This window comes from Capra hircus, chromosome 5 (genome assembly GCF_001704415.2).
Source record: "Capra hircus breed San Clemente chromosome 5, ASM170441v1, whole genome shotgun sequence".
Taxonomy (NCBI): domain Eukaryota; kingdom Metazoa; phylum Chordata; class Mammalia; order Artiodactyla; family Bovidae; genus Capra; species Capra hircus.
This window is the reverse complement of record NC_030812.1, coordinates 47,796,156-47,808,746: the sequence shown is the minus strand read 5'-3', so window position 1 is coordinate 47,808,746 and position 12,591 is coordinate 47,796,156. Positions and strand designations below refer to the sequence as shown.

The 12,591-nt window shown below is 37.9% G+C and overlaps 1 protein-coding gene across 2 annotated transcripts in view; it reads left to right on the top strand.

The window, feature by feature from the left end:
- MSRB3 (methionine sulfoxide reductase B3) overlaps positions 1-12,591 on the top strand; it is a 187,332-nt gene that overhangs the window by 53,931 nt on the left and 120,810 nt on the right. For both annotated transcript variants that reach the window (XM_018047980.1, XM_005680216.3), the window contains exons 3-4: positions 2,168-2,276; positions 3,892-3,969. In XM_018047980.1, the coding sequence (XP_017903469.1) occupies positions 2,168-2,276; positions 3,892-3,969 (187 nt within the window). The remainder of the gene's footprint in view (positions 1-2,167; positions 2,277-3,891; positions 3,970-12,591) is intronic.

Below are 12,591 nucleotides of genomic sequence, written 5' to 3'. Positions count from 1 at the left end.
TTCAAGCTGTGGAGAGGCTTATTCTGATCAGACAGACGTTTCTCAGGGAAACATTTCTGTCTGTCTCTTAGAAGATATAAAAAGTGTAAGTAGTAGGTATTTGGAGAAAGCCTGGTGTTCTGTGGGGTCCAGTGAGGTGAGTGACATGGTGGCTATTCATTCCTATGGCTCTCTTCAGGCCAGAGCAGCACCAGCCATGCTTTGTGGAAGGACAGAAGAGGTGCTGTTTGACACCCTACAGGCCTGCTCAAAGGTGTGCTCTTCTGTTTGGCTCGGGTTTGCTCTTTTCCTGCCTCCATGTTTTCTCATAGAAAATCAGTCACTGTCCTGGTGGCCCTGATTCTGGAAGCTGATATCCTTCTTCAATCCCAGAGTCAGGGTCAGTGGTTAGTTAAGTTTCTCTTGTTATAATTCCAGTGATCTCATATACTATGACACTAGGTGCCTTAAAGTAAAAGGAGTAGGAAGCATTTTTACTCCTCAATCATATTTTTTTTTTTAGGTTCCCAAAGAAGTTTTTACTATTCTGGAAGCTTAAGCAAGCTTTCTCTTAGTAACTTTGAAACATGGTAAGAAATTTTTGCACGTAGGGCCATCTGCATGCCTCTTTCACCCTGTGATGCAAAAGCAAAGAAAAGCAACTTTACTGCATTGAGTAAGGGTTGCCATGTCTGTAGTTAAAGGTATCTCTCAGTATTCATGGGGGATTGCAGTTACCAAAATCTGAGGATTCTCAGGTTCCTTATATAAATTGGCATAGTATTTACATATAACCTATGCACATCTTCCTTTATACTTTAAATCATCTTTAGATTGGTTGTAATAATACCTAATACAATGTAAATGCTGTATAAATAGTTGCTTTAGCATGGCAAACTCAAGGTTTGCATTTTGGAACTTTCTGGAATTTTAGGGGGGTGGTGAATATTTTCCATCATGTTTGGTTGAGTTTGTAGTTGTGGAACCTGTGGATACAGAGGACTGACTGTATTTCTCTTCAGTCATTTGTTCAGGTAAGACAGAATAACACATATAAGCAGGTGTTGTCTGGACATTTTACTGCAGACTATATAAGCTGAAATAAAAGCTAACATTGTTATTAGAATCACATTAAAATTATTTTACCATTGAAATACATTTAATCAGTGAAGTCTTCCTAGGTATACTTTACAAAAGAAAAATGTAGGTCTGTAAATAAAATCCCATTTACTTTTCTTTGTCTTTCCCACCTTCCTTATTTTTCTCACTCTTTTTTTGGAACTTCTTGAAACTATGTTAGTATACTTGCCTTCTCTTGGAGTCTGTTACAAGTTTCTTGCCCATTTAAACACAGTAAGATACAGTCTTGCAAGAGATATTTATTTTAAAGGACTCTTCAGAGCCCAGTGAAGCCTCTGACAGAATCACTGTGCTGTGCTCATTTGCTTCAGTTTTTCTGACTCTTTGTAACCCTATGGACTGTAGCCCTCCAGGCTTCTCTGTTCATGAAATTTTTCAGGAAGAATACTGGAGTGAGTAGCCCTTCCCTTTTCCAGGGGATATTCCCAACTCAGGGATCGAACTCACGTCTCTTATGTCTCCTGCATTCCAGCAGATTCTTTACCAGCTGAGCCACTGGGGAAACCCCAACAGAATCACAAAGAATAGCAATTCCTAGTTGTGGAAAAATGCATCTCTCAGGTTCAGTAAATAACTAGGACAGTATTTAAATCACCCAGGATAGAAATTGAAGGAGGACGGTTTCAAGCTCTTCTACTAATTGAATGGAGAGTTACTGTTTAACATAATATGCCCATCATCTTATATATACAGCAGAAATGCTTATAAATAGTTACGCTTTTTGAATTTGTAAAAAAAAAATTCAAGGTATTGGAAGACATAAAGAATGTCCCATTTTGTGAATGTTCAGTGGGTTTTTACTGTTTCGTGCTAGCAGCTTTGGCTGTGGCACATCATCAGTGCACCAGTGGAATCACTTGAATCTCGAGCACCTTTCTCTTTAAATTGAGAGAAGTAACTGCAGTTCAGGTAAGTTTGTCGAGTGTGTTAGGGACTGCTCTGGTCATTGACAAGTGACAGCAGAAGCTGTGCTGTGGCGGTCAGCCAAAGCAGTTATTTAGGATTGAAGCTAAAAGTCCTCCTTCTCCCATATCCTCTCTCTTTCCAGGGTCATGTAGGGATAAAAAGAACTGTAAGGTGGTCTTTTCCCAGCAGGAACTGAGGAAGCGGCTAACACCCCTGCAATACCATGTCACTCAGGAGAAAGGGACCGAAAGGTAAGGCGAGCTTACGAACACGTCACTAAGCAAGAGCTAGTTTTCTTCATCCTCTGTACCCCTGCTCCAACCTTTGAATCCTCTCCCTTGCCATTTAATTCAAAGGATTCTGCACTTATTTGCTAAAGTCTACAAATTAGTATCCTTGAAAAGGTTGAAAATGGTATTGTTTAGATTAAGACTAAGTTTTATTTATTCTTTTCCCCATTTAATGAACACTCTATCTTTTGTAAAGTCACAAGGCTTTTGTTAAGGGCCTGTTTTTAGTTTACTACAAAATGTGTGGAAGTAATAGCGATTTAGGTACATTTTTTGGGAAGACATCACAGTAAGCAAAACCATGAGGGAATGGCACTTTGCCAGGATGCTGAAAATTTGAAGGTGGCCATTGTAAGTATAGATGTTTTGGCTGCAAAAAGAAGGTAGCATAATTTAGTTCCTTTCTACCCCACTCCAATTTCTTTTTGAAGCACATGTGGAGAAAGTATTTATTGGCTCATTTGTGGTTGGAATGTCAAAAATTTTCAATAACTGCCCTCACATGGCTTTGGTCCTTGGAAGTTCGCCCTAAGTCCTGAAAAAAGAGTTTGTTCACTTCCAAGACTGTTTTTGGTGAATAAAGTCTCTCTCAGCTGATTCCAGCTCAAAGGTAACTTGCCAGAGTCTGACCATTTTGTTGTCTAATTTATACCATGGAGCTTGGCATAAGGCCGTAACTTACCTCTGATCCCAAATTTATTAATGATGTAACTTCTTGTTTTCATTCATGAACTGAAAGAGCTCTTTACCACACATGGGGTCTTTCTTAATAGGCAACACTCTCTTCCTGTCACAGTATATACTGTTTACTGACTTGACCAAATGTTGAATCTCTGACAAAGTCCACCCTCACCCCACAAGGAGCTAGAGATGGACTTGGGTCTCGGCCCGAGACGTCTACTCGTCCTGTTGTGTACATGACTAGTAAAATGATTTAATGCACACAAACAACTAGAGATTAGGTCATTCTTAAAAATTCTGTTTATAAAAAATTGGACCTCATAAAGAGGGTGAAAGGATAATAAAAACAAGCTGCAGAGCACATAGACTTTTTGTTGGGCTAGCACAGCTGATTTGTATTAGCTGAATGACCTCCTAGCCTTTAAGATTGTTAACTTAGAAAAATATTCCCTTAAAGCTGCAATATTCCTTTTCAAACCAGAAAATAAGACTCCTTCCACTTGAAGTGTTGGACCCTTCTGTATTTTCTGGTATACATTCTTGGACACTGTAGAGGAGCAGAAATCTCATGTAATAATGTTTTTCTCTGTGAATCTGAACTACAAGCTTTTTTTTTAACAGGAAAAAAAAGTTTCTAAGCATTGCATAACTAGACGGCTTGATTTTTAAAAAAATTTAACCTGCATTAGTTTGTAGTAGTTATATGCACATTTTATTATACAGATTTGAAATATATTAGTAATGTTCAGATTTCCATATGTTTGGTCTGTTCTCATGTTAAAACAAAAAGCTCTTGAAAGATTTATTAGAGAAATATATTTTAAGCAAATACGTTCTATAAGAAATAATGCTAACTTTGTTTAATTTTTTTTATGCTCTGTTTATTGTGTATCAGTGCCTTCGAAGGAGAATATACACATCACAAAGATCCTGGAATATACAAATGTGTTGTTTGTGGAACTCCATTGTTTAAGTAAGTATATTAAAAACCTAAGGATATGAGCAAATCACAGATGGTAACAAGCTTGATTTTGCCTGTTCACATTCGATCTTCCCATTCCTAAATTTTCTTATTTCTAATTTTTCTACTCCCCGTCCCCCCCCCCCCAAAACAAAAGTAATTATTGGCTTTCATAATAAATTACCAGTTTGGTAGACTGGCTGATTTCTTGTTACTTGAATCTTTAAAATACCTAGCATTAACTTGGTCATCTTAGTAAACAAGGTGCTTAGCAGAGCTATGAAAGAGATTTTGGTGAACATAAAAATGTCTATATTTATTGATTTTTCTATCACCAAGTGATGGCCCTAAATTTATTTATTGGACCATAATGGAAGTTCTTTACGTGAATCCTTCAGATTGAATAATATCCACCAACTGGATTATTCACACTTCTGCAGTGAAGGGCAATACCTTTATTAAAAGTCAAGTGGGAATTATAACAAATATTTATACATATGTAAGTAAATTACATACTCTGAGTTTAAAGTTTTGCATTGATCAAAAATCTTTTAAAGATCCCAATAGATTACTATAAAACAGGCAGTACATAGATTTTTTTTTAATGGAATAGTTAAGTCAGACATTGTAATGTATTTCTTATCCAAGAAAGAAAACTGTTTATTAAAAATGTATTTATTTAGGACGAAAAAAATCCTAGGAGCCCCATACTCCCCATGGGGATGCTGATTTAGGGAAATAAAAAGACAGAAAATTTAATTGAGAGAAAGTGTCATTTATTTAAAACAGAATTACAAATTTCTTAGGGGAAATGCACAAACAAGAATCTGATATGTATAGCTTGTAAAACATACTTAACATCTCCTCGCAAATGTTTCCTTTTGAAAACACTAGCATTCACAGATTTTCCAGAAATAACAGGAAACAGTAGTTTCCTTAAAAAATTTTTTTAAGTTTAAAACCTTTCTTAACTTGCATAAACCTTATTGCACATTAGTGTTGGTTGAGAATCTGTTCTGAATTCTTATGTATTTATTCATTCTGTTAAAAAAACCAGCCCTTCAAATTGTCACCCATTTCCTCTCAGAAAACACACGTCTTTATATTTCAACACCTTTAGTTTGTGTCATAATGGTTGATATAACACTTAAGATAGTTGCTGAGCCATGTTAAACTTGTTAATATCCCAAATGGTAAAAATTGGCCATATCTCCTTTGCTTTTGTTTAAGATTCTTCATTTCTTTCCCTATTATATGATTTAGTGAAGTAGTGGATCTAAGGAAAACTCACTGTTTTAAATAAGAAACAGAGCCACTGTAAATGAAGGATTTAAGCCATGTGACATCTTGAGTCACAAATAGTTAAAAGCAAGACCTTCATCCAACCATAGGTATGGGTGGGGTTCAGGAGTTTCATATTTGATGTGATATTGACTCTAAAGGAAACTTTAGCATTCTTGTAAGGAAAGCTTTTAGTTTCTAAATTTTTATGGAATATAATTTAATATTTTTAGTCTACATTACATGAAAAAAAAAATGCTGAGCTTCTCCCACTTGGTTTCTTGTCAGTTTTAGAGTGAACAGTATCTCTCTGGCCTTCAGTATAGAATGCAGTAGTTCTTTGGTCTGGCGCTGCTTTCTTCATACTGGAAAACTTGTACCCTGGGTGTCCACAGGGCATGAACAGCTGTGAGGGAAGCAATTTTCTGATCCTCAGCCCTATGCAAGCATTTTCTTGAAACTTCTGTCTGTTACTGAATAGTAGTCTGCCACCTCGTCCTTCCAGTCTCCTCTGTCATGGTTCCCCTTCTCCCACTTCACAAAAGATGGCATAGCTTCCACCCACCCCAATGCTTACTACGATTTATTATCACAGGGTAAAAATCTCTAAGGCACTGAGCAAAAGGACAGTTCAGGAATGCATTACTTCTGGAGAGACCCTTGAAAGCAAGGCCAAACAAACAAACAAACAAACAAAACAAAAATAAAACATTGAGAAGTATTGAACTGGTAAAAAAAAAAAAAAAAAAAAAGTATTGAAACAGTGTTTCATCTTGGAGATCCTCAGTCTGCCTGCCAGCTGTCTGCTTATCTACCGCTCCATCTATCTATCTGTCTATCCATGTTCCACCAGTCATAAGTGAGATGTGTGTCATGAAAACATGTACGGACATATTTGTTCAAAATTTTTAGATGAAAGTCTTTGTGTATGTATGTGTGTACAGGAAATAAATCCAGTTTACTTGAGACAGTTTACAATCAGGTTATACAGTAGTCTTCTCCATTCATTAACTGATCTAGATACATCACTCTAAGGTTTTGACAGAAATATATTTTAAGAATATCTATATTCAGAACACCAGATAATTTGTCTTTTTTCAATTATTTAACTTCTTGGTAAGAAATTTTAGCTATCACATTAAAATGTATGAGGAAGTGTATATCAGTCAGCACACAATCTGGATACAGAAGCCACACAGTAATTTGAACAGGAAAGTGTAATACAGAGAGCGACTACATGTGACAGAGAATGGTGGTGATGAGGGATTGGTAGGTAAGAAGCAAATAGAAATTCTGAAGAATATAGAGACAGCGAATACAGGAAGTGACCATGCCCCCTAGGGCTGAGATAGACCTCAAGGGAAAGCTTCCCCTGCAAACTGCCCCTGATTCCAGCAGCTGATGGCCCAGGAGTCACTGTGGGGCTATGATGGTGCAACTTTCTGGGATTCTGCCTCCTGGAACTTACTGGATACCTCCCCTCTGGGGTGCTGGGGAAAGCTCTTTGCAGGGAAGTGTCTCACTGGGGGCCCTCCACTCCAAAACTGCCTGAGGGAGGTGCTGGGGAGGCTGCTGGCCACCAGGTGCTGCTCATCCCTGTGCCCTGAAACCAGCACCTTGCTGCAGAGGAGATACTGGTGTCACAGAGCTATCGCCAGAGAAACAGCATGGCTCAAAGTGTTGGCGACCAGAGAGGCTGTGTACACCAGGAAGTTGGGTGCTGGGGAAGCTGCCCTCATTGCAAGGGCCTGCAAATAAGAGACGCTCCATGCACGTGAGCCACATGCCAGGGAGGCAGCGGGCTCTGCAGGAGCCTGTTTGGAAAGCATACTGAAACCAAGAAGGAAAAACCTCTTTCTCCCTTAATCCTTCTCCTGTGCCCTCTACTGACAAAGTTTAATATCATGTTGGCTGACCCCACCCCCCCCCGCAAAAAAAAAATTTAAAGGTCCCAGCTCCGTTTTAGCAAAGCAGGTAAGGAAGATACATTTAGAGGTGAGAGGCAATGTATTGATAACTGGCGCAGAGTCTCTGTTTTATTCAAAATTCTTTTAGGGATTCGTGAGCAAAAGTTTGAAAGTCACTCAATAGTCTAGTGAATTAATGGCATCACTGTCAGACCCCCTCTTGATATAGCTGGTTTCATACTTTGAACACAAAGTGTGGGAACGATTGACTTGGGTTAGTATGAATGTGAATGAGAAAGTGTGTGGAGGTTTTGTTTGTTAGAGAAGAGGGAGTGAGAGAAAATTCGGCAGAAAAGACTAAATAGAGGAACAATAGGAGAAATAACAGTGGGAGGAAAACAGATAAATAAAAAGCAATAAGGAAGCACTGAGTTTTAAAATGCCTTATCATTAGCAGTATGAAAAGGTTGTTTTTCCAACTGCCATTTCTGTTACCATACTCACACTCATTTTATGTGTATATGTGCACATACTCACATATATGCATAATTCTCTTCATTTACTTGACTGATATATATATGTATATATAAAATACTTCCTTGCATAAAAGGCCATTCAAACTTGTGCTCTACCCTAAGTACATTCCCTCTCAACAATATACTGCTTTTTTACTGCTTACCAAGTACAAGAACCTTATTCACAGGCTGCTTTATAAACCAACTGCGTAATTTATTCCATGGTTCACGTTTTCTTCACATTCACAAATTCTACCAAGCTAAGTTTATTTCTCATATAGTACTACGGACTTTCAGTTAGTAAATTAACTGACAGAAGTAAGAATGTTCTCTCCTCTGGCTATTTGACCTTCTAAACTTTCATAAAATGAATTTATTGCACATCAGATAAACCATAAAAGGCATTGGTGAAATAATTCAGAAAGTATTTTCGACATCTTGGACTTTTCTCACACTTTGCCAGGTATTGTGAAACAGAATAAATTTGTGAACCCTTTTTATCCTTAAGGTATTTATAGTTTTGTTGGAGTGATATGATAAACAATAAACAGTGACAGACTGTGGAGACATAACATTAATCTGCACATACCTGTTTGAAGTGCTTTCATGAGTAATAGGAGAGTATATGAGCGTATTCCAGTAGGGCCTGTTTTCATGGAGGAGATGAGAACACACTACTAGGCAGAGAATATCTGATAGAGAATGCCACATGAGGTAAGGAATTAGAGATAGGATCAAAACTGGGTTTTTCAAGGGAATGGTTCTGAGACTGGTGCAATAGGAGTTGGGAGGTGAGTTATGTTGGGAGTAATGGTGGCATGTCTAGACGGTTAAAAAGGACCAAATAAGGAAGCCTTGTGATCCCAGCGAAGCCTTTAAAGTTTCTGCTTGAAATTCTTTAAGCCTTGGCATCCTTTCCTCCAGAAGCCAAATCTGAGCCTTCTAGGGTGAACTCTGGTGTTCTTCATCTCTGCTCCCATAGCACCTTGTATGCATGCATTTCCTTCGTTGCACTTTCTGCTTTGTTCTGTGTGTGAGGGCATGCTAAGTTGTTCAGTCGTGTCCGACTCTTTGCAACCCCGTAGACTGAAGTCCTCCAGGCTCCACTGTCAATGGGATTCTCCAAGGCAAGAATACTGGAGTGGGTTGCTGTGCCCTTCTCCAGGGGATCTTCCTGACCCAGGGGTTGAACCTGTGTCTCTTAGGTCTCTTGCATTGGCAGGCGGGTCCTCTACCACTAGCGCCACCTGGGAAGTCCCACTTTGTTTTGTATTTATCTGTTTATGTGCCTGTCTGCCCACTAGTAAGTAAACTCCACAGTTGCAAGGCCGTGTCTGGTGGTTTAGTCGCTAAGTTGTGTCTGACTCTTGCGACCCCATGGACTGTAGCCTGCTAGGCTCCTCTGTCCATGGGATTCTCCAGGCAAGAAGACTGAAGTAGGTTGCCATTTCCTTTTCCAGGGGAATCTTCCCAACCCAGGGATTAAACCCAGGTCTCCTGCATTGCAGACAGATCTTCGCTATTTATATCTATTTATATCTCTAGCCTCTGGCATAAAATAGCCATCAAATATTTGTTTGTTGATCAGAGGCATGTCTGAAGTTTGTGAGATAGACTATGGAGAGACTTTGAATAAGACAAACGCATGATGAAAGTGGGAATTAAGCCAGAACAGTTCACAAGATAGATTTCTGGAGCTGAAAATAAAATAAAATAGGGGTTTGATAGCTTCAGTGAGAACTTTTTCCTTTGTCAGCTGATAAACCTCAATGTTATCCATATTAATCAGCTCCTGATAATTTCAAGGTTTTTAGGAGCCACACAAGACAGTTTTTATTTTCTACATGTTTACTAATAACGCCCTTGCACTGAATTAGTAGCTCATTTTACACAGATTCACTAATGATGAGGATAATAGTAAGAGTAAGTAATAAGAGTACATAGCACTTACTTTTTGCTCATTATGGTTCTAAGTGCTTTGTGTTTAACTCAGTCTTCACAGCAAAACATTTTATAGATGAAGAAACTGAGAGGATAAGTATTTGTGAAGAACATACAGACGGTGTACATGGATTTAAAACAGTAATACTCCAAACTTTTAGGAAAGAAGTAAGTTTATTATAGGAAAATAAAGTTTTAATTTTTATTTTGATCACTCATATCTGATTATTTTACTCGGCATACTTGGAATAAATGCAACACACATACATACACACACACGCCTCAACTCCTTGAAAACTCTGCCTTTGTCATAGTGTTTAAGTTGAAAATTGAAGACTGTTCCAATCTAGGGAGGGCTGTTGTCTTGTTCAGTCGCTAATTCGCGTCCAACTCTTTGCTGCTACACGGACTGCAGCACACCATGCTTTCCTGTCCTTCACTATCTCCCGGAGTTTGCCCAAACTCATATCCATTGAATCTATGATGCCAACTCATCCTCTGTCATCCCATTCTCCTCCTGCCCTCAATCTTTCCCAGCATCAGGGAGGGCTGAATCAAAAGTAAATAGATCCATCATGGCAGGTCATTAAGAAGAATTCAGCTTCAAGCTGGCGGTTATCCTCAGGGAAGTCCCTTGGAATCTGAGCAGGAAGATGTAGCCAGTGTTTAGGAAGCCATCAGGCCATTTACCATCTGTGAAGTAGGGCAGCAGCTGGATTTCTGGGCTGGATTCTAGTTATTAAAATTGGAAAGTCATTTTATTTTCACTACTAACCCCCCGTTACAGTTTCTCAAGGAACTGTGTTCCAAATTTTGTATCACTTTTCTGTTTTAAATTCTGTCCCTGTATTTCTGAGAAAACTGAGGCCACCTGACATGAGCTCTTTTAAATGTCTTTCCTTCTATCTTGAAATTTCTTTATATCTTCATTTTTATCAGACAATCAGAACAAGCACGGGCTAAAAGCAGTTGATGGGTTGACTTGAATACCAGGCCAGATGTGTGACCTCAAATTCATCACCTATAAAGTGGGAAAAATAAAACCAAACAGGTGTAAGAAAAGTGCCAAGTATATGGCAAGTATTCAACAATGTTAAATTCAAGTGGCCTGACCTAGTTTGAGGAACATATCATACCATCACAACAGTCTAAGAAACTCCTTCCAACATGAGAAAGTGCAGGCTTTACTAGAGAGCGTCTGTCTGTTAACAGTAGATGTTAGTGTGGTGAGTCACTGCACCAGCTATGTTGCTATGTTTCATATGGGACTCTGCTGCAAAACTGTTCACACATGCTGCATTTCACATGCGCCTCCCGTGGAATCTTATTCCAGGCTACTAGAAAATTTAAGCCTTTTTTCAGCTCTTTAAGAACATAAGCCATTTCACTGAAGAAATTCCAGTTCAGTGCCACATACAATTTATTCAACTATTCTATTCCATTTATTATTACTAAAGGAGACTTTCAACATAAGCTTTCCCTCTTCTGATAGAGTGGGGTGTGTGTGTGTGTGTGTGTGTGTGTGTGTGTGTGTGTGTGTGTGTGTGTGTAGGAAGCACAGAGAGGGAGGAGATAGGGGAAGAATGAAGGAGTTTTTCATCCTTACTTTCTATTCGAATTCCATTTTTCCAATCTTTTTCTTAGCCATATGATATCTACTCATAAACCATTCCAGTCACTATGGAATTCTACTGGGAAGAGTAGAATGAATTTAACTTCAAGCTTTCTTTTTATAGAACTCTAGCTGGAAATTGCTCATAATTCTGGCAAATGTTTCTTAACCTTTAACAAATTACATTTAACTTAAATTTAAAAGACCTGAATTGCCCTTCACTTCATTCTAAATCCTTTAGCAAAGTAAGCTCTCCAGTACAGTGAAACCATTATGAAATGAACTAGGTTTCTGAGTAGTGACTTAAACTTTTGTTATATCTAAATAACTCATATGTTATTTTGAAGAGAATACCAAATCGACTTTTCTCTTTCCATTGATCCTTTCTGTCTTGTCCATACATACAATGATATACAGGAAAAGCATCTGTAATGTAGAGAATTACTGTTCTATCTTTACATCACCTGAAAGCTCAGGGCAAGACCACAGCTAGAATGAAAGAAAAGTACTTCATGGAATTACTGGCAAAGATAGGGAGAGAAAAATATTGTTAGTTTTTCTGACTAATTAAACCTGATTCATTAAACCATCAGAAGAAAAAGAAAAGCATAAATAGTAAAATCATAAAAGCATAGCATAACATAAAGAACAACTCCAGTTTGAGAAACTTGAAAACTATAGTAAGGCATGATTCAAAGTCTGACAATATGCAAAGATAATTGTAACTGCATTTCTCTTATTAAAAACTACATAGACACATATAGAAAAATTGAAGTGATAATTACACATAAAATCTTTGGATAGTTGAAATTGGGTACAAGACTGTCTGTGTATCTTGGAATGGGGAGGAATGCGGAAAGGTAATCTTGCCTTCTATTTCCTTAACTAAATCCTGGTTGTTTAGTTAATTTTTCCGATGTAGACAGAAATAGATTAGTTTTTTCTTAGTGAATTAGAATGGATAATAAATTGGGAAACATAATAGGCAAAACTTTTAAAACTATAATTCATGTAAATTTATCCTGATTATATGAAAATACATCAGAAAATTAATGAACATCTGTTATTCCCATTCACAGACTTTGAAATTATTTAAAGACAGTTTATAATGTACAATTTTAGCCAGTACTTCTAAGGCAGTCCACAAAGCTGCTCTTCTTATAAATGAATAATACTTTTTTCAAAACATGGTCATCAGTTCAATGAGAATTGCATAAATTTTCACTCAGATACATGTCTTCAGTGTGTCTTATACATGGATAAGTGACTGCATAAGGAAAAGTGCAGAAGCTATCCAGAGTACCAAGCGGAAATAAAGTTTTATGAAGTTCCAGCACGCACTTAACTGCATAACCATGAACAAGTTACTTAAACATTC